This window comes from Pteropus alecto, unplaced genomic scaffold (assembly GCF_000325575.1).
Source record: "Pteropus alecto unplaced genomic scaffold, ASM32557v1 scaffold17, whole genome shotgun sequence".
Classification (NCBI taxonomy): Eukaryota; Metazoa; Chordata; class Mammalia; order Chiroptera; family Pteropodidae; genus Pteropus; species Pteropus alecto.
Genome location: NW_006440645.1, coordinates 4,332,335 through 4,353,750, shown reverse-complemented (window position 1 = coordinate 4,353,750; position 21,416 = coordinate 4,332,335). Strand labels below are relative to the sequence as shown.

General features: G+C 43.8%; 2 protein-coding genes and 1 non-coding gene across 12 annotated transcripts in view; 2 read left to right on the top strand and 1 right to left on the bottom strand.

Moving 5' to 3' along the window:
• Window positions 1-378, bottom strand: part of BBS12 (Bardet-Biedl syndrome 12) — a 28,890-nt gene extending 28,512 nt beyond the window's left edge. For all 10 annotated transcript variants that reach the window (XR_003048073.1, XR_003048075.1, XR_003048078.1 and 7 more), the window contains exon 1: window positions 178-378. The gene's annotated coding sequence lies outside the window, so the exon portion shown is untranslated. The remainder of the gene's footprint in view (window positions 1-177) is intronic.
• Window positions 379-495: 117 nt separating this feature from the next.
• Window positions 496-4,065, top strand: LOC102883674 (centrin-4). The gene is made up of 5 exons (XM_015593897.2): window positions 496-624; window positions 1,780-1,926; window positions 2,253-2,381; window positions 2,967-3,104; window positions 3,545-4,065. Exons 1-5 carry the CDS (start codon window positions 622-624, stop codon window positions 3,632-3,634), a joined length of 507 nt encoding a protein of 168 aa, XP_015449383.1. The 5' UTR covers window positions 496-621; the 3' UTR covers window positions 3,635-4,065.
• Window positions 3,307-3,425, top strand: LOC112484650. Its single transcript, XR_003048100.1, has one exon. It is a non-coding gene; the product is annotated as a 5S ribosomal RNA (ribosomal RNA).
• Window positions 4,066-21,416: the final 17,351 nt, after the last annotated feature.

The following is a 21,416-nucleotide window of genomic DNA, read 5'->3' as shown; positions in this document are numbered from 1 at the left end:
GGCGGCGCGGTCCCTCCGCCCCCGGGAGCCCCGCGGGACGCCGCCCCGCAGCCGGACCCAGCCGCCAGGCCCTGGGTCCCCACCCTTGCCCGGGGCGAAGCGGACAGGGCAGCCGACGAGGGCTCCCCGCGCCTCCCTCAAGGACCTGGCAGTCTCCGGAAGCACCGCGCCACTCACCTCGCTCTTTCCTCCAGCCCCACGGGACGCTCCAGTCCCTGGCGGTCCACGGTCACACCGGCGCTGAGGGACACAGGGACGCCGAACCTCGCGGGCGGAGACGCCCCCTCCCCGCCCGCACTCTGCGCATGTGCGAAGAGGGGGGCGGGCGGGCCCCGCGGCTGGGCCTGGTCGCTAAGAGACCAGGCGGAAAGTTGCGCTCAACGGTAGACCGAAAAGGCAAAGCGTCATGCTATTGGTGGAGAGTAGAGAGGGGGCGGGACTTAAGGGCCTCATTTATTGACCATTGGGTGAAATGACTGTCGATCATCAGGGGGTGGGCGGGGCTGCAATTGGCCCGCGAGAGCGGCCTTAGCAACGGCTGGGGAGCGGTGAGGCTGCGGTTGGTCTGCACGACCCGCGGTTGAGGACTGGGGCTCCCGGCTGAGGGCGCCGGTGGGCGACATGGTGAGTGCGAAACTGTCCTCCTGCTGGGGCGGGGACTGGGCTGAAGCTTCTCTCCGGAGCAAGGGAGGAATTTTGTTTAGTTCCTGAAATTCCTTTTTCGTGATCCTTGAGTGTCATTAATAACCCCTCCTTCGGTCGTCAGAGAGAAGCGCATTGTCCGCGGCTCTAGGGACAGAGGAGCGGATGTCCCTTCATTTTTTCCCCTCATCAACCCATCAACCGCTAACACCAACAGTCTACGATAGGTTCCCTGCTGGTAACAGAAACCGTTAGCCAGAAAAGAATTGAATCCAAAGAGTAAGATGCTAAACCACGTTAGAGGGCCTGGTCTCTAGGAAAGACGTCCTGAATTCTGAAAAACGGACTGGCCGGGAGACCTACGAGCTCTGCCAGAGTTGGGAAGGTGGGGATTGGGAAGGCTGCCACTCTGGTGTACCTGCAGTCCAGGGATCAAGGACCGGCCACTGCCACAACCAGCTCTGAGCACGCGTGAATCTGGCAGCTGCGGACACAGGAACGCGGGGTCCTCTTGCCGTCTCTGTCCCCGCTGCTTCCTACCCCCAAGTTGGGGATGCCATACCGTAACGAGGCTGCAGAAGAGCCCCAGGAGCCACTTGGTGACCTCGCTTGCCTGCAGAAAATGGCAAATAGCAGGATGATGACCTCTACCTTCCCTGGATACTGATAACTGGTCCAACTTTTACCCAGGTCCCGGGAGTAGTTTTTCACCTGGAAAATGTAGGTTTTTGTTTTTGTTTTTTCCTTTTTCAGCCTTTGCAACATAGAAAAGTAGGCTAGAAGGTGGGAAAGGGTATTATGTTCCAATCGAGCATCTCCCACAAAATAAATTTTGATGAGACATTTAGACATAATTCTGACATACATCGACAGTTCTAGCACACCTTTGCCTCTTCTCTCTCTCAAAAGGCACACATTTGAAGGGAAACCTATTGGTAAAAAAAGAACCAGGCTTTCCACCAAGATATTAATAACTAAAGGCACAAATATTAGCCGAGGGAAAGGGGCAAATTGGTGAGCTTCATTATATAGTAGAGAAGCGGATATCTGAATATGCTTATTAGTTCATCATCAATTATTCTGGTAACTTTTCCAGTTACGTAGTTTATCTTTCACCCGCATGTGTATTTATTACAGGCATCCAACTGCCGCACAAGTTCAGACCAATGGAAGAAAAGGGCAGCAAAAGTCGAATTGAATGAAACCCAAAAACAAGAAATTAAAGAGGCCTTTGATTTATTTGATGTTGATGGGTCTGGAACCATAGATGTGAAAGAACTGAAGGTTCTGAAATTACTTTTAATTCTAAAACATTTTTAAAAACCCGTATCATTAACTTAACGCAATCTTTAAATCTTTAATAGTAGCCTTCCGAAACCTTGACATGAAGTCCCTTCACTGCAGGCACCTGCTCCACACTGACAGAACAATATCTTGTTAAGCATTTTATTCTTGTTTCATAAATGAGTTGGCCAAAGCCTAGGGTGTGACAGTGACATACCCTATGGCACAGTAGTCCATAGCAAAAAAAGAATCTAGTAATTAATAGGCAATTTAAAAGCCGGGAATGAGATCGTGGCATATTATAATTTGTTTGGTTTCTATTTTAGGTTGCAATGCGGGCCTTGGGATTTGAACCAAAGAAAGAAGAAATTAAAAAATTGATAGCTGAAATCGACAAAGGAGGAACTGGCGCCATTAGTTTTGAAGACTTTTTCGCCATAATGAGTGTAAAAATGGTATAGTGATGATTCTGTTTTTCAAAGAAATATAAGCAGTAGCCTTCTACATGTTTTGGCTGGGGCTCTCAGAGGTTTCATAGATAAAGAACTGGACCTAGATTTTTAACAATGGCTGGGGTTCAGACATAAGAATAGCAAGATTAAAAACATCAAGATAGTAGTGAAGACTGTATAGTGCGGAGAAGAGGTTTTTGTTAGGAAATAATAGGATATGTGGCTGGATAGAGAGAATGGGGCCACATTTTGAAGCCTGGAATTCTGCAAACATTTATTGAGGGCCTGTTTCTGCCAGGCTCTATTGAGACAACGTCCCTGTTCCCTTGGAGCTTCGTCTTTGTAATGGGTCTCAGTTGCTGGGGTTAATACGAAATACACCCTCTTCACCACCCTGTGCCTCTTCCACTTGTAAACCCTGAGTTTAAATACCTTGAGGGCAGATATGAGTGCACTGGCATAATTTTAAAAGTCAGAGCAGTAAGTAAAGTCAGAGCTCAGCTAACGGTACGTTGTTGCTCTACACCCCAGCTTGATAGAAGAAATAAATGAAAGACTAAAGACATTTAGTTGTTTTTGTTTTTAAAGACTGAAAAGGATGAAAAGGAAGAAATACTGAAGGCTTTCAAATTATTCGATGATGACGATACTGGAAGCATAACATTAAACAATATCAAGAGAGTTGCTAAGGAACTAGGGGAAAATTTAACTGATGATGAGCTTCAGGTATATTTCACTTACTTTTATAACTATAATTTGCATATATGAATATGATTATAATTATTATAATTATAGTCTTTAGGTTATGATGAGCTTCAGGTATATTTCACTTACTTTATAACTATAATTTGCATATATGAATATGATTATAATTTATATAATTTATAGTCTTTAGTTGTATTCATAAATATATTAAAAATAAAATTTTGTCTATGGCCATGCCACCCTGAACATACCCGATCCCGTCTGATCTCGGAAGCTAAGCAGGTTTGGGCCTGGTTAGTACTTGGATGGGAGACCACCTAGGAAGACCAGGTGTTATAGCTGTAAAAAAATAAAATAAAATAAATAAATAAATAAAATTTTGTTTTGAGTATATATTTGAATATTCATTTATATTATTCATTTTTAATAGACTTTTCATATCTTTACATTTTGTTTTACAGGAAATGCTTGATGAAGCTGATCGTGATGGAGATGGAGAAATAAATGAGGAAGAATTTTTGAGAATGATGCAAAAGACCAGTCTTTATTAATATTGTGTTTCTGTTCCTGCTTAGAATTAACAAATTTGTGTTTGTTGTACAGTTCCATAAGATCTGAACATTCATTTTCAATTTTCAGTTTATATGCACCAGTTGGTCTTCATGTCTAATTCATGTGAGAAGTTAAATGTTTCTACTAATATGTTGTTAAATCTACAACATCAAGAAAGAAAATGTAATGACTTCCTTGAACCATGAATCCAAGAACAGTATTAATTTCAACTGCTATTTTTTGAGCCCGGAGTCCAAGGACTTAAGAGTTTCCTTTAAGTTTAATGAAGTTGGCCCACGTGCAAATGAATTTGGCAAACAAGCCATTACCTTCCCTATTATTTTCCTTTTGTACAACGCTTTAAAAACAGATGAACATTTGCTTTTTCTTCAGTTATTCAGATAAATAAAGTATTAAACAAAACTGGTAACTATGTTATTTGCCAATTTTCTTCCTACAAAGAAATTCGAAGCAGCACTGTATCATCCAGATGTCCCTACAAGTTTGACCCTTAAGTTAGCATTTATTTAATACTCTAGGATAGGTGCTAGGAATTTTACTTGTTGTCTCAGTTAATATATTACAACTTGGAAGCTTGTAGTATTCGCTTCATCTGACGACACATGAGAAAAGTTCAGAGAACTTAAATTTAAAAATTGCTCACTTGAGCATAGATACTAAATAAAACATGAATTCTAAATCTTATATCTTTACTCTTTCATTATGCTGCTTCCCTATGGATAAAACCTCTCAGGGAAATTATAATTTCTGACCTATTTAATTGTCTTTATTTTCTATGAAAGAACCAGTCTGTTGGGAAAGGCGGCCTCCTGCTCGCTGTCTTTTGACCCCTACTGTGCTGCATACGAATGGGCCTTGCACCTGGAATACTTCCTTACCAAGAGATGAAGTCCTCACAGTTGTGCTGGCGTTGGCACCCTGTCCGACAGCGTCTCTCTCTGTTTCGCTCAGTGTGTACTTCTTTGTTCTGCTTTAAGCATGTATGTCCTATGGCACCTGGCCAACCCCACTGCTATATCTGTTCTCTTCAGAGAGAGGATGGAGGGGTGGGGGGCGTCCTGCTGCACAACGAGAGAGGCGTGTGCAGGCTAATTGCCCTGGGTGGGCTTCTGGAAGGGGCCTGCTGGCCACGGTCTCCCATGCTCACTGAAGCTGCTCTGGCTGTTCTCCACAAGTAGAGCCCTGCCCATCCCGTCCTTGACTGCAGCGCGTTTCCCCCGGCAACTCTGATACCAAGACACATGGGCAAAGTGCCCAGACCTCCGCTCCAGATGTCAAACTCTTCCTAAACCCAAATAATGGTCTTTTGAGCAATAAAGGATTGCAGATAAGACTTTAATCGTTCCACCAGGTTCATTTTTAGCTCAACTGGAAGACGTAGGTTTTTTCGTATTGAGACAAGATTTTTTTCTGATTGAAGCTACAATGGCATGTGCTCGTGAACATTAAGTATTTCATAGTATCTTTAATTCCTAATTATGTAGTGTTTCTTTCTATATCTACCAAAACTATACTTACTAAACATGCTTCACATGTGAAAATTATGGCCTTTAAGTTAAGATTTATATTTGTAAGAGGGCAATATACTTAAAAATCCACATGAACAAGTTTCAAAGAGTTCTAAATAAAAGTCTCCTTCCCATTCAAGCCCCAGCGACTTATGACTTATTGCAGAGGATGCATATACGTGTGAGTATATTGGTAGAATTCTTACAAGTGAAATAGTTGGGTCAAAAGATAGATGAATTTTAATTTAAACATTTTAAAGTTTGATAGATACTATCCTCCAAATAGATTTTTGCCAAATTATATTCTCAACAATACATGAAAATGCCCATTCTTTAATAAGGTATTACCAAACTTTTTGATTTCTGCCAATCAGACGACTTGCAAATATCTCATTATAGTTTTAATGTTTATTTCTCTTATGACAGGCATTGTCTTTTCATGTTTAGGATGTATATTTTTTCTGTGTTTTGTCTATCCACATTCTTTGCCTAATTTCCTATTGGATTTATTAAAATTTATTAATTTGTAAGAGCTCTTTATATACAAAGGAATTTATTCTTTGCCATATGTGTTGTGTGCATTTTTTGTTATCTTTTGATTTAGATTATGGTTCAGCATTTAAATTTTAAGAAATTTACTTCATGTGATGATTTCTACAGATGTTCAAACTATGTGACAGTCAGATGTCAATGATCTGTTTTTTAACAGTATTCTCACTAGGTTTGTAGGAAATGTAACTTTAATTTGTCTGACCTGAGAAAAAAAGCAAGAAAATCCAATTGAGAAATGTGCAGAAAACCTGAATAGATAATTCTCCAAGGGAGATAGATATTCACATGGCCAACAGATAGATGAAAGGGGGCTCAACATCACTAGTTATAAAGGAGATGCAAATCAAAACCACAATGAGATACCACCTTACACCTGTTAGAATGGCTATGATTAAGAATCTAAAAAAAATGAGGATAGTTTAAGGGGCCTCTGGGACAACATCAAGTGTACCAACATTCATATTATGGGGTATCAGAAGGAGAAGAGAAAGAACTAGGAATTGAAAACCTATTTGAAGAAATAATGACAGAAAACTTCCCTAACCTGGTGAAGGAAATAGACATAGAATCCAGGAAGCACAGAGTCCCTAATAAGATGAACCCAAAGAGGCGTCGTGATTAAAACGACAAAGGTTAAAGACAATCTTAAAAGCAGCAAGAGAAAGGCAGTTAGTTACCAAAAGGAAGCTCCCAAAAGACTATCAGCTGATTTCTCAACAGAAACTTGCAGGCCAGAGGGACTGGCACAAAATATTCTAAGTGATGGAAAGCAAGGACCTACAATTAAGATTACTCTGCCCAGCAAAGCTATCATTTAGAATTGAAAAACAGATAAAGAGCTTCCCAGACAAGAAAAAGCCAAATGAGTTCATCACCACCAAGCCAGTATTACAGGAAATGTTGGAGGAATTTTAAGAAGAAGAAGGAAAAAAAGATAAATATGTGAATAATAAAATGGCAATAACTATACATCAATCAACAATTACTTTAAATGTAAATAGATTAAATGCAGCAATTAAAAGACATACAGTAGCTAAATGGATAAGAAAATAAGACCCTTACATGTGCTGCCTACAAAAGACTCACTTTAGATTGAAAGACATACACAGATTTTAAAGTAAAAGGATAGAAAAATTATTCCATGAAAATGGAAACAAACAAACAAACAAAAGACAACGAAAATCTGGGGAGCAATACTTATACCAGACAAAATAGACTTTAAAACAAAGGCTATAACAAGAGACAAAGAGGGACCCCGCAATCCCACTTCTGGGTATTTATCCAAAGAAACCCAAAACACTACTTGGAAGGGACATATGCATCTATATGTTCATTGCAGCATTATTCACAATAGCCAAGATTTGGAAGCAATCTAAGTGTGCATCTAGAGATGAATGGATGAAGAAGAGGTGGTGCATACATACAATGGAATATTACTCAGCCATAAAAGAGAATGAACTCTTGCCACCTGCAACAACATGGACGGACCTAGAGGGTATTCAGTTGAGTAAATCAGACAGAGAAAGACGAATGTCATATGATCTCATGTACATGTGGACTCTAAAGGACAAAACAAAACAGAACACAAACTCACAGATACAGAGAACAGTTTGATGGTTGCCAGATGGGGGTTGGGGATGAGTAAAAAGGGGAAGAGATTAAGATGAAAATCTTCAGTTATAAAAACAGCCATGGATATAAAGTATAGGGAATATAGTCGATAACATTATAATGATTATGTATGGAGCTAGACGGATGTTGGGCATCGTGGTGATCACTTCATATATATATAATTGTCTAATCACTATGTTGTACACTTGAAACCAATATAATATTGTATGCCAACTCTAATTGAAAATTTTAAAAAATTATTTAAAAGAAATGGCTATTACCAACAAGACAAGAAGCAAGCATTGGAGTGAATGGAGAGAGGAGGCCTCACTCACTCCCAGGATACAAAATGGGTGTCTTGACTGAACGCCCAGGGAACTTGCCGCGTCCCCTGCCCCCTTCAGCTTGCCTTGAATTCAAATTTCGACCTTTGCAGCACTGCCTGGCTGCCTACATGAGCTTCCGCTCCGTTCTTTGTTCTCTCTGGCGCTGTCTGCTGCATCCCCCGGCCGCGTCACTCAGGGGTTAGCCCGTGTCACAGGGCGGAGGGCAGCTGGACGGTTTTCTCATTTCACTTCGCCTTGGATCCCTGCTCTCTATAAATTTTCCTCTCGAGTTCTAGACACTTAGGCAGCCCCCGAATTCCAGCCTGTTTCTCCTCGGGAGGAGCTGTGGTGCGCGTGGGACGCCCCCCGCCCTCCCCAGGGCCCTGTTCTCCCAAGTCCTGCCTGAACCGGGCGCTCCCAGTTCCTTCGCACGGCTGTTTCATATATTAGCTTTTATAGTTGTTTTCATCAGGGAAACTAGTTCATCATATCCTGAACCACAAAGGTCAACCTTATTTTTAGGAAGACAAATCTGACTGATGACAGTGAATTGGAATTGGGAGGGACTGCTGGCTGGAAGGCCAGCTATGAGGTGACCGCCACCACTTAAACAAGGGATGGGGAGGGCCTGACTAATGAAAAGCTGTTTGGTTTGAAAAAAAGAGGTTGGGTTCGAATCTTTCATTCATGCTAGCTTGCTCTTACGCACAGGGCTCTGGTGAAACAGCAATGTTAAGTAACAGTTGTCAGGCGCTTACTATGTGTTAGGCACTGGTCTACCTCCTTCACCTGGATTTTTGTATTTAAGTCCTGTGCCTACTGGATACTATTATCATCGTTCTGACTTTATGGGTGAGGAAACAGACGCAGACAGTTTAAGGGACCAGCTCGACTTCACGGAGACACCGGACTTCGAGTCAGGCCCGCTGACTCCACCCTTGACTGCGCTCATCACTCCTCGTCAGGTGCCATCTTTACATGGGAGGCTGGTGGCCTATATTCTCAGAGGGAGAGACGCAGAAAAGTGAATCCAGTGGTTATTTCTGTCGTTGTTCGGGAAAATGAGTGAAGTCACACATCAGGAGAGCGATAAGTCTGGAGAAGTGAAATTTAAAAAAAAAAAAAAGATAATTTTTTAAAAAAAGGAATAGATTTAAGTCTTTGTAAGTTCAATAGTAGAGAGTCATGGTGTGGCCAAGAGAAGGCAGGCAAGACAAGCAAATTAACTTGGAAGATCAGAGACTCACGATAGTGATAAAATTTATTACTTGATATTTTATACGTGGCCATTACCCTCCAAATCATTTTACACTGCTTTCTTGGGGATGGCTCATTTGACCAAATAATTTCAAGCGCAAGTTTAAGTATTCGGTAAATGAAGGAAAGAGGGAAGCTCGCTGAAGTTAGTGGGCTGGCCACGCACGATGGAGCGTGGAAGTCGTGCCACTAGGGGGCGTCAGGGGCCTGTCTCCACTTGAGCAAAGGTGCGGTTTGGGTTGTGCTTATCCTGATAGTTTAGACATAAACGAGTCGAAGGATTTAAAGAAAGATCAAAGTCAAAGATGTAATGTATCAAGCACAATTCAAGAAAATTTATAGAAGTTGTATTATTCTTTAAGCCACTTCTTTGGTAACGAATTATTTATGTTAATAGAAAGTAAAAAATTTCACTTAAAGCCAATCTGACACTATTCAAAATGTAAACCATGGAATTATCAGAGTAAAATATATCATTTGAAGATTTTTTAAAAATATTTTTCCCTCCAATCCAATCTTGAAGACGTTTGACATTTTCCTCTGACTATGTGAGGTACGAACTCAGTGTTTCATATAAAAATGACTAACAAGAGAGTCACTAAACTGTTTAAAATGGTTACTTCTGGGGGAAGATGGTGTGATTTGGGAGAAGGTGAAGATGTTTTCTTTTTAGTCACCATACTTAGGTATCCTTTGAATTTATATGAACATAAATTTTATAATTTAAATAAAAGAAGTAAAAAATTCAACTGCATTTAAAAACTAGGTTAGGAAGATAACATAAAAATGAATAAAAAATATAAGTCCAAGTTTATATAGTCAGCCTCAATATTTACAAATACAGTGCCCCGGCATATATTAATAAGCGTTCTATAATACAGTGTGAAAAAGGAAGGGCATTGGTTACACTGTACACTTCAGTGTCCCATGTTGTATAATAGGTAGTCAGCCATAGGCCCTCAGGTCTCTAAAAATGAAACTTTTTTTCCCTTCACATTTAACAAAAAAATTAATAACATAGTTCTATAGACTCAGTTTGGGGAAAAGTGCCATATATAAAAGAATTAGCTGCATATAAACAAAGAAACACCCATAGTCAAAGTAAATTATGTTCTGGATAAGGTCCTTTAAAGGAATTTTAAGCTATTGAAAAAATATATGGGTACACTATATTACATTATTTCTGTCTTTTTTCATTAGAAATTTGGAAGTACCTTTTATGTCTGTTGGAAATACATTGTGGATGAATCAAATATAAAACCATATAAATTGGGAAATAAATTATAAACGCAAGTAGCAAGCACACACTATCACTTATTGAACACCCGCGAACTGCCACGTCCTAGGACTGTTCAGTGAAGTGTCATGGCCTTCACGTTTTCACTGCTAACCCGACCAGAAAGGCCTCTTCCTTCCCAGAGGACTAGGATTAAGACAGGGTAGTATCACAGAGGCATCTGGCCAGAGGACACAGAGCACACCAACGTTTTGCCAGGCATGCTGAAAGAAGAGAACATTTTAGGAATACCACTTACCCAGGATTTAAAATGAATTTTGAACAGGAGGCTGAGGTTGTTTTTTGTTTTGTTTGTTTGTTTTTATAAATAGAGATAAGGGCCCTGATGATGGAAGCAATTTTGGGACACACTGTAGAGAATCGGCAGAGGCCAGATCATGAAAAAGACAGCAACCTAATTTGAGCAAGAGTAGAGACCATTTTCTTACCTGTCTAGCTAAGCACATGTATGTGTGTGTGTGTGTGTGTTTGTGCGTGCACACGTGCACGCCAGCCATTGTGTGTGAATATCGCCTCTCCCCATCTCTGTGTTTTGGGTAAATATGTAGTATGAAATTGTGCATAAGTTGTATTTTGTCATTCCTCACAATAAATCCAGTCTTTCTCCTTCAAGTCCTTTTACTGATTTATTCTTCATGAAATGTAGGTTAAAGAATCCTATCAGGTGTCTGAGGAAGGTCGACACTATCTAATTAACACAACCAAATTCCGCACCCCAGCTATGTGAAACGTGATCAAGAGCACGTGTGAAACATGCTTATTTTCGCCAGGATTTGTTAGGTGTCGCAGTATTGCAACTGATTCTTAATGTCCCCGAATATTTCCTACCCATCGTTTCAATATTACATCGTGGAATCCTTCACGTCATCCATTTTTTGAAAATTCAATATTTGGATTAATTTGGAAATTCAGTATAAAGAACTACTAGTTCTCATGCTGTACATCTATGTTGAACAGTATCGAAAATCTATCTTACAAAGCATATGTGTCCTCAATAAAATCTCTGGGCCAAAATTAATTATAATCTTCACAACCTCCATTTTAAAGCTTCTGCTGACTTCGTGATCATTTAGAAAAACTTCCAGATCCGTTGTCTCATTTCCTTATGTCCTTTTATTCAAAAGTGGAAAATCTGGACTCTCCTAAGCAGGCCGATGTCGTGAGCCAGCGGGATAGGTCGCACGGCACCTGCGGCTCTGGTCTGGGGCACGGGGACGATCCGATGGGCTCAAATGCGGATTATTTGGGGGTTGGACGATAAAGTTGGAGCCCCTGTGTCTACAGAATATAATCAACAGACATACACAACTATGGGAAAAGGCGAACAACCAGTTTCTAATCCTCGAGTCACTGTTTAGGTTGGACCCTTTGGCCAAGTCACCTAAACTTCTCTGGGCTCTTTACTGCAGCGTATATAATATAATACAGGTGGAAAAGAAGAGGTCTGTCTGGCAAGGGCTACTGTCCTGCTGAGAATCCAGGTGACGAAACAAAACACCTCCTACATCAGAAATATGTGAAACCTGCAAAAATGTAACAGGCAGCACACAGATGTAAGAGATGCAAACACGTCGCTGAAACTGGCACAAATCTCATTTCTTATTAAGACATAAGACATTACAGATACAGCAAAAAGTCCTCTCTTGCCTCCACTATCATTTTCCTCTCCCTTCTCAGAAGTAGTTGGTGGGTGTCATTTCCAGGCAGTCGTCTGTACTTTTACTATACACGTCTGTATCCCTAAAATTATACGCTATTGTTTCAGGTGTTTCAAATTTTACCTGGTATCATGCATGAATATCTTTTTGAGCTCATTTTTTTTTTGACTTATTTCTTGACATTTATTTACGTCGATCATGCTAACAGTGTTCATCCAACTGCTCTATAGAATTCTGTGATGCGAACCAACAGTTTAGATTTCTCCACAGGAAGTTGGACTGTCTTCACAATATTACCATTAGGAACAGCACTGTAATGCGTACCCTTCCCTTCCCTTCACATGTACATAGAAGAACTTTCTAGGGTAGCCACCGTCGTGGTCTGCTCGGGCTGCCGTGACAGACACCACCAGCCCCGTGGCTTAAACAACAGGAATTCATTCTCTCCCAGTTCTGGAAGCTGGATGTCTGAGGTGAGGGTGGCAGTATTGGTCATGTTCTGGTGAGAGCCCTCTTTCTGGCTTGTAGCTGGTCACCTTCTGGCTATGTCCACACGTTAGAGAGGGAGGAAGGGGTGGGGAGAAGGGAGAAAGAGGGTGAGCGAGCTCTCCCTCCCTCATCCTATCAGTTTAGAGTCCCACCCTATGACCTCGCTTAACCTTAACTGCCTACTAAAGACCCCAGCTGCAGATTCAGCCTCACTGGGGGGCAGGGCTTCAACACATGAGTCAGTCCACTGCTGAGTTGCTTGGAATCTGCGTCCTCAAGTCTTCTAGATATTTCTGAGTTGACCTCCAATGGAGTTGTAGTAATTTACACAACCACCACCAAGTATATAGATAATGGAACAGGTTTCGCTAGAAGAACTTAAAAATCCCACACAGGAGATGGAGGGCACGGTCCTTTCAAATTGCGACATCTTCTCCTACCCCGCCAGTGTCTGGAGTCTTCTTCAGAGTACGGATTCTTAACGCTGGCTTCTGCCAACCGGTCCTCCCGTCTGCGGCCCCAGGACTGCGTGGACTGCTCTGTTCTCTTCCTCAGTCCCAGGAGGAAAAACGCTGACCTCCTCAACCCCACAGCGTTTCCCTAGGGTCCACCGACCTGGACGAGGACTATCCAGAGGATCAGTCATCGCTAAGGTCTTCCCTGGAGAAGCCAGGTCTTGTTTGCTGGGAACGCACGCCACGATGCGGTTTCGAGCCCGTTGCGGGGAGCCCCTCACGCCCCAGATCGCCTCTGGCTCCAGCTGCAGAAAGCCCGTGTCCTTGGACCTCCACAGTAAGTTCTCTTTTTTTCCCCCAAATAGGATATTTGATTTTCCTTACAAACGGTTTAAGCGGCATCCGAGCCGCCCACCCCATCGCCGAGTCAGTGCCTCTCCCTCACTTGGCATTCGGCTCCTCCTTTCTTATCCCTCAGGACCCCGATTTTCCGGGCGCTAACACGACCCCGTTGCCCCCCTGAGTACCTGTCTGGGAATTAAGAGTCTGATGAGAGAAAGAGACGGTTTCTTATGTTTCGATCGTGCAGACAGTCTATGAATCAAAAGGGAATTTTTCAGAGTGAGTTAAACAATCTACTTTCCTTCCCATACATGTCACCGTTTTTCTGGAAACTCTTACTTATCAGGTAAAATGTGACTTAGGGAGGTTCTCTGACAGTTTAGTTGTGTTCTACACTGGATCCCACAGTGAAGCCAGAAAGCTGAAAGTGTTTGCCACTCATTTCCGTGGCAACTGTGTCAAGGGCCAAATATAGGATGGCCGTTTCGCTGTAGGACTAAGCAGAAGAAGAAACTGCGTGGTCAGGAAAACCCCTTTTAGTCAGAAATTTTTCTTTAGGGGGTCAAGACCTTTGAAAAATTAATGGAAAAGTACCCAGCAATATCTTTACATATATATTTTAATGCTGCATTGTTCTCATTTTGGGTATTTTACATGAGCGTGTCATAACGAACCCATTTCCCCCTTCGCTGTCCCTTGCTCCCTCTGTTCGTGTCTGTCAGTCTGTCCGTTCCTTGTTCTTGCCCCTGTGACGGGGTGCCTCTCGAACCCACTGGGAACTGGAGAAATATTTACAAAGTGACACATGCAACCAGTTACAAGTAATCACACTGCATATGCGGCTCTCTGAGCGATGAACCGCCTTCCCGAGCAGCGCCACTATTTGGGGAAAAGAAAGTTCTCTGAGCGGGTCAACACGGGGCAGTCGAACGGTTTTCCAGTGCTTCTGTCCTGGAGCTTTATTGTTTAATCTTGAAGACTGCGAATTTTTAGAGCATTTCTCAAATAAGATCATTTTTAGATAACCTACCATTATCTTTGGTGCAAAAAAAAACCCCCAAAAAAACCAAAAAACAAAAAAACCCGCAAGAAATCACTGGAAAGCCTCCCTTTGTGAAGGAAGGGTCTGTGTCCACGCCACACTGGTGGCAACGCACAGAATCCATGGAGCCCCGGGTCCGAGGCTGCTGCAACCTTCCAAGGAAAATGCACTTTTCTGTAGCTCGGGCTGCTGGGCTTTTGAGGGGCGTAACTTTGGTTTCTGCTCCCAAGAAGCTGTTGCTGATTGCCACGACGCTAAAAAGGTCTCAATTTAACACTGCAAATTTATTACTTGATGGTTTCTTTATATTTCTATAACGTCCCAAATTCTATACGTAGTAAAAGAGCTTTTACTATGACTTGTAAACTACTGTTAGTAGTAGTTTTCCCGCGATTTTGAGAAAGAGACACTCCGTGCGTTTCATGTGAACACTTAGGGGTGCTAGGGCGGGGATGGCGTCCTCACCTCCTCCCCAGCTTAGAGGAGGGGCACCCTAAAAGAGTGTGCCAACGCCCGGCTTCTCCGGGAGCTGCCCGCCCTGGGGCCCTCCTTTTCGGCCTCCTGACAGGTGGCGGCTCTCTCACGGGAGCGTCTGTGGAGTGGCCGAAACGAGTGCCAGGCTGTAGACATGTGTCCATCCCTGCAATTCCAGGAGAGGAGGATTTCGGTCTGCGTCAGAGAACAGGGTCCCTCAGCTCGGCGCAGGAGGTGCAGGAATGTGTCTGGCCCTTCGGTGCGCAGAGCAGGCTCCAGCTCGGCTGCGCTCCGCTCCCTCTTCCCCTTGCTTGGCCTGCCTTTCTCGGACGCCTCCCACCCCCGCCTTCCACCGTCAGGAGCCGGGTCTGTGCCGGTGGCCCGGGAAGGGTGGTGGCCTCCTCGGGCCTGGCCCAGCGTGTTAATCTGAGCCACTCAAACACGTGGACATGCTACGTGGCTCCCACGTGAGTTTTGATGTGCTTTTGGTGGGTGCTCGGAGTTGTCACAAGGTGGCCTCATTCGGTCTTTCAGCCTGTGGCTCAAGTCGCCTGTTATCTAGAGGTGAGGGCTCATGGTGGCCTTAACAAGTATTTGAACTTCATGTCAGATGTGACGTATGGATGTCAACTCGCTTATAATACCAGCTTTATTAAAAGCAGGCTTAAAAATTCAAGGTTTTATACGTTTTATTTAATTTTCATAGTTAAAATATATGGTGATCAATGGTATGTTTTACTGGCAATAAAATTTGCCAGTAAATTTTGTCATTTATGATAAAATTTGATAAATTACATGATCATTTTTGAGCACATAGGCTCATATGAGACACAGACTATGGAGAGAAATGGTTTTCAGAAGGAATTTATGTAGAAAATTCTAGTTATAAACAGAAAAGTCACACGTCTGTACTAAACAGTTTGATCTTTAGAAACTATGATATAATCGAGTTTTAACTGAATAAAAGAACAATGCTCATCAGCAGAGTGATGTTAATGAAGAATGTCAGACTTCTCTCAGAAAATAAGGTTGAGCTTTCGGATTAGAATAAGATTCTGTTGGCGGAAGCTAAGGTTAGGGAGCAGATAGGTGTCTGAGTTCTGAACTGAGGAGAATAAGTTAATGCATTTTTATGCAAATTTTAAAGAAGCGGACATATATACTTTCCACTACGACTTATAGTTTCTCCAAAATCAACTTTTAGGCCCCTCTTCTGACAAAACATGACCACTCCTCCTCCATGCAAGAACCGGAGATTCTTCCCAAAGATGAATCATTGTGAATGGGGGGATCTCCCCTTCAGGAGATGGAGGTTACATCCAAGCTGCGCCCAGCTTCCTCAGCCGGCACGTAGCAAGGATTTTCCCACAAGAAAGATGAACAAAAGGGGCTGGGCCTTGGGAGTTCTGAGCTACCCCTGGGCCCTCCAGCTTTCTCACTGATGACGTAGCCAGCAAGGACCACCAGCCGAATGAGAGAAATTAAACACTGTTTATCAATCTGCACAAGCATTGTTTAAAAACTCCCTGATTAAAGGATTTTGGTTATTAAAGGAAACATGGGGAGGGGAGGGGAGGGGAGAGAGGGGGAGAGAGGGAGAGAGAGAGAGAGAGAGAGAGAGACAGACAGACAGACAGACAGACAGACTCCAAGTCCATGGACCCAAACAGTCACGTGGGAGAGGACGACAAGCCTGAGAGGCCGTGGCATGTCCTCACCACCTATCAAGGGTCGCCCTGCCCATTTAGGAAGGAGGCCCAGTGAAGAGCAGGCTCTAACAGGCTCTAACAGGCTCGTCCTCGGTAAAGAGAAAACAAGGAGAAAGGGGGCCGTGGAGAGAAGGAGCCCTGAGCGGTGGCGGGTGGAGGTTCTCCCTGCGCTCCGAGGCCTTACGATGTCATCCGGTTACAGTGTGAGGTTACATGGGCTTTTGTACGTTCGCTGGGAACATCATGTGACTGTTTCTACGGGGAAAGGGGCTCTGAGTTCTACACGAGTGACTCATAAATGAACTGGACTGCAACGCATCCAGCAGATTTAGCTGCTTTTCACATGAACGCGCTGCGCACACACACACCCGGTGCTGGGATGGTCTCTGCAGGAGTCATCGCTTCCTCGGCGGTGACTGCACGGTCCACCCCGAGTTCTCCGGAATGAGAGTGCAGATGCATTGTCTTCTCAGACGATGCCAGAAATCCAAATATCTCAGCAAATAATACAGATCGGAATTAATTTCATCACTTATTAAACTAGTGAATGTAATCAAAAGGGAAATTGTTCCAGAAATAATAGCATATTTTCTGGTTTAAATTCTACCACGTATCTACTAGAAAAATGATTGTATCAGTTAACTTTTAGTGCATTAAAAACCTCATTCCAAAATTCAGTGGCTCAAAATAAAAACGACATGACTCACATGTCTATGAAAAAGCAATCTCCGCGGCCCCTCAAGGCCTAGGTCCGCGACAGTACCCTGTCGTTTCTGCTTCATTCCATCGTCCAGGGCAAGTTACATGGCTAAACCATAGGTCGAGGGGTAGGAAAACATATTCTGCTCCTTCAGTGGTTAGAACTGCTAGGCCCACGTCATAAACCACGGACACGGGAAGGGGCAGAGAACTGCATTTATTGACGCAACCACCCACAGTGATCACGGGTCCAATAAACTCCAACGAGATACCGCCCCTTGAAGATTCAGGTGTCGCTGTGACTACGTGGGGCCGAGGGAACAGGCTGAGCTTTTCGGTGGCGCGTCATGCAAAGATGAAGGCCCGACCCTGCCATTTCACGATTCAAGACCCCCCGAACTGCGGGTATTTCTAAGCGTTTAACCCAGTGGTTCCGCATGGGGGCCTGGAGCCCTCTTCCTCCGTCTCGGGGCTGTGACACATAGAGCCAGCCAGGAACGTTCCCATAAGGTCGAGCTAATAGGAGGTGATGCCCAACAGAGGCAGAAACGCATGGGGGTGAGTTACTGAAGGAGATCGGGCCACCTTGCAGTGTTGGGGAGTACCGTTAATTGGGTGTCTTAAGAAGGGGCCTGAGATGCTAGACACGCCCGTGGCTCGCTCTTCTTAGTGGGGTCACGTGGAGAAAGGGGTGACAGAGTACCTGGTTCGGTGTCTATGTTTAACTTTTGTTTGGGGGTAAAAATATAAAACTGTTGTATTTTCCTAAAACTCCCGGTAGGCGAGCGAAACGACCCCCTCCCACCAACGCTTTCTTCTAGCATTGGCTTCTTTTACATCTCGGCCAGATTTTGCACACTGTCAGCATGGTTTTGTTGTTAAAACAGTCTAATGCTGGCATTTAAGATCCAGTCCTGTTCCCAAACTTGACTCAAAATTCGTCTTCCTCCTCCAGCTCAGGCCGGCTCCGCCTGAGGGGTCACAGCTGCATCCGCACCCACCCCTCCCCCGGTTTTCTGCCTGTATTTTCATTGCCGGGGGGAGGGGCTGAGTTGCAGCCCTCTCCTGGGTTGGCCAAGACTGCGCTTCTGGGGCGGGGTTGGGGGCGAGGGGGTGGTTCCTGGTGCAGCTCCCTGAGGCCCTGGCTATCCTTCACTGGTTTGACCAGGGAACTCCAGTTGGTGGCATTTACCCTGCAGTGCATGGGCCTCTTTGTAGCAACCTCCTTTCCAACACCCCCGCCCCCCACTGCTTACGTCGCTCCCAACTGCAGCCCCAGTTCTCACCTTCCAGCAAACTGTAAAGTCAGCAGGCACATAGGGGCCCCATCTGCTAAGTGGTCCCTGGGTCTCCCCAGGCCCTCTCTCTCCAAATCTCTTTGTCCCCATTCGGGTCCCATGGGGGCCAAGCCATCTGTCCTCTCTTGAGCCCAGTCCCGCTGTGAGGATGAAAATGTTGGTCTCCTCCTCTTGCAGACACTGCAGCCTTTAGAAGAAATTCTCTTTGTCCCCCTTTCCCTCTCTACTAGCTTTGGGGGCAGAGGCTACGGCCGCTTCCCTCTCGGTCCCCTCAGGCAGGGGGATGCAGAGGCGGGAGGTGCCCGGGTTGGCGGCAGGAGCAATTCGGCTAGTGACGCTGGGAGAACGTGGCCGCGGCAGGTGCTGGCAGCTGCCTGAGCTTGACCTGCGGACTCCCTGACGTCCTGACGTCCTGACGCCCGGCTTCAGTGCGGGGCTCTGGCTGCCGTGCCAGGACGAAGGAGAGAGGAGTCTCGCTCTCTGTCCTCTTAGCTCTGAAGTCAGGCAGAGGTGGTTTCAAAACTGAGCTCTGCTGCTTACTATTGAGTCTCATTTTCTTCACCTGCAAGATGGTGTTACTGGAAACTCCTTTTCAGGGGTATTGTGATGATAAAATTGTAGATGAATGCCATCTGGCTCTCAGAGAGAAGGTGCCGATGCCTATGAGTTCTCTTCTCTCATCGTGCCATCCTCCGCGTCCGCCCTCTGCGCCTTACTTGCAACCACCTTTGTGCGCTATGTAGACAGATACAAATGTATGTGTGTGTCTGGTTGATATTTTTGCTCTTGAATCCATGTTATGTTATTGGTGCAGAAAAAAAGGCATTTGGGATGTAAATCTTCACCGTTCAGCAGCAGTCGCCCTGAGTTCTTCTATGACTCATCAGGTCGCAGCTACTAAGGGGATCAGGTGTGGACTTTCTATTTCCTGCAGCACACTTGTGTAGGTGTATTATTACCAGAAACCCTCCCAAACGCTGCCCAGCGTTCTACAGAAATGACTAGGATGAAAGAAAAGAAAGACTGAAACAAAGAAATGTGATTGTTTTTATGTTTTACCATCAAGAAGATCGTTTTTAGTTAAAATGAGACCATTCAAATGAGAGTAAACAAATTTAAATAAAAAAGTTTTGATGCTGATTTCTAAACTAAATGGGGTTTTACCTGATAAAATCTACAAAGCAGAATATTTATCCTCAAAAATATAAGCTGCATATAAGCATTACTCATGATTTCGCACCTTCAAATATAGTAGATTTTTAGAAAACTAAATAAGTTGAGAGCTTTTGGGGATACCTGGGCTCTATGTTTAGAGAAAAGGAAGTATTTGACCTGCAGGGAAGTCTACAAGAATTACAGAAACTTGATTCGTCGCTTCCCAATTTTTCACCATCTGCGAATCTATACACTATTGTCCTGCCTTTTCATATTAGCCAAGTTACCAGCGTCTTGTGTATGTAGCATTTGGTAAAAACAGTGAGCGAATCCACTAGACTGTCTATGCTTAGGTTCTGCTTCCACTTGCAAGGGCACGCACAGGCACGCGCTGCCTCAAAGCGCCTGGGAGAGAGGCAGAGTTCACGTCTGATTTTATCTTCAGACAGAGACTACATGAGGAGGCCCTCACAGTTATGGCTGACTTTGACTGATACAAACGACTACAACAGTCCTGCCATACCAGCATAGAAATTCCGTGAGTTTTATGCACACACACTGACAATGGCCAAGGAACCGCAGTAACGGGACGTTGGAATTGAAGGTTCTCACAAGTCACTAGTCCAAATCTCTCGTTTTACTGATAAGGAAATTTAGGTCTTTGTGTCAGGAAAATTTTGAAACACACTGAAACATGAGAAAACCACTGGGTATCGTGTCTAGCACACCCTTCCAGGTTGTCTAATTGTACAAGGGCCTCCGACCATCTTTAAACTATTTTATAACTCAGTAGGTCTTAGAAAATGTACAGTAATGCAAGTAAATCTTGTCCAGAGAAATGCAAATGAATATTTTCATGTGGGATATAATTGGTTGTGGCCCTGTGGATATTAGCCAGTTTTCCATCTATTTGTAAATTCATTTCAGCATTCCTAAGGACCTATAGAGATACATGTGTGTTTTCAAACCAGTTGCATTATCTTACTGGTTCCCTCAAAATAAAACACAGCCACAGTCTTAGTTTCCCATTTAGCATATTAAGAGACAGACTTGGCCAACTAGAGTCCAGAGTTTTACTTTGCAGGTGGGGAGGAGTGGTCCAGACAGGAAGGGGAAGGGGTAAGCTTGCTTCTTCTGTCTTCAGATGGTTGTGGGAGAAGAAAGGAGATAGAGGCAGCAAAAGGCAATGGTCAGATGCAGGTCTCAGTGTGATTTGTAGAAAAACAGAGAGATGACAGATGATTAGATAGATAGATATGATAGATGAGATAGATAGAGATAGACGGATAGATGATAGATGATAGATAGAGATGGATAGAGATAGATGATAGACAGATAATAGATGATAAATATATAGATGGATGACGGATGGATGGATAGATAGATATGATAGATAGATGATATAGATAGATGATAGGTAGATAGATAGATAGAAGATGATAGATAAATAAGGATCTGGGTCTTGCTATATTTGTGGTTTCCTGAACCCAGTTCGGTCCTACTGAATCAGTCTATGAATGCGAAACTTCATGCACACTCAGGTTTAAAAAGCACTGTTCTAGTCACAAAATACTTTGAGACTATTAAAAAGGGAGGGGAAACACGAATTGAATGAGGCAAGAAGAGAAAATCCTGCAACTCTGATCTAGTTCACACTTCAATAGGAAATGACCCACAGAAAATTATACCCTACGTCTTCGGTGTAATGGTTTCAAAGATGGGTGTCGTTTGGGCAGGATTAGCGTGCATTTCACTTACAGAAACTACCAGCGAGTGTTTTCATGTGGTCCTCCAAGCACAGTAAAGCCCTCGCCTTTGATGTTATTTCTGACGATGGCTGCAGAATCCCCCCGGAGGCCCCTGATACATAGGGAAGAATCAGTCAAGA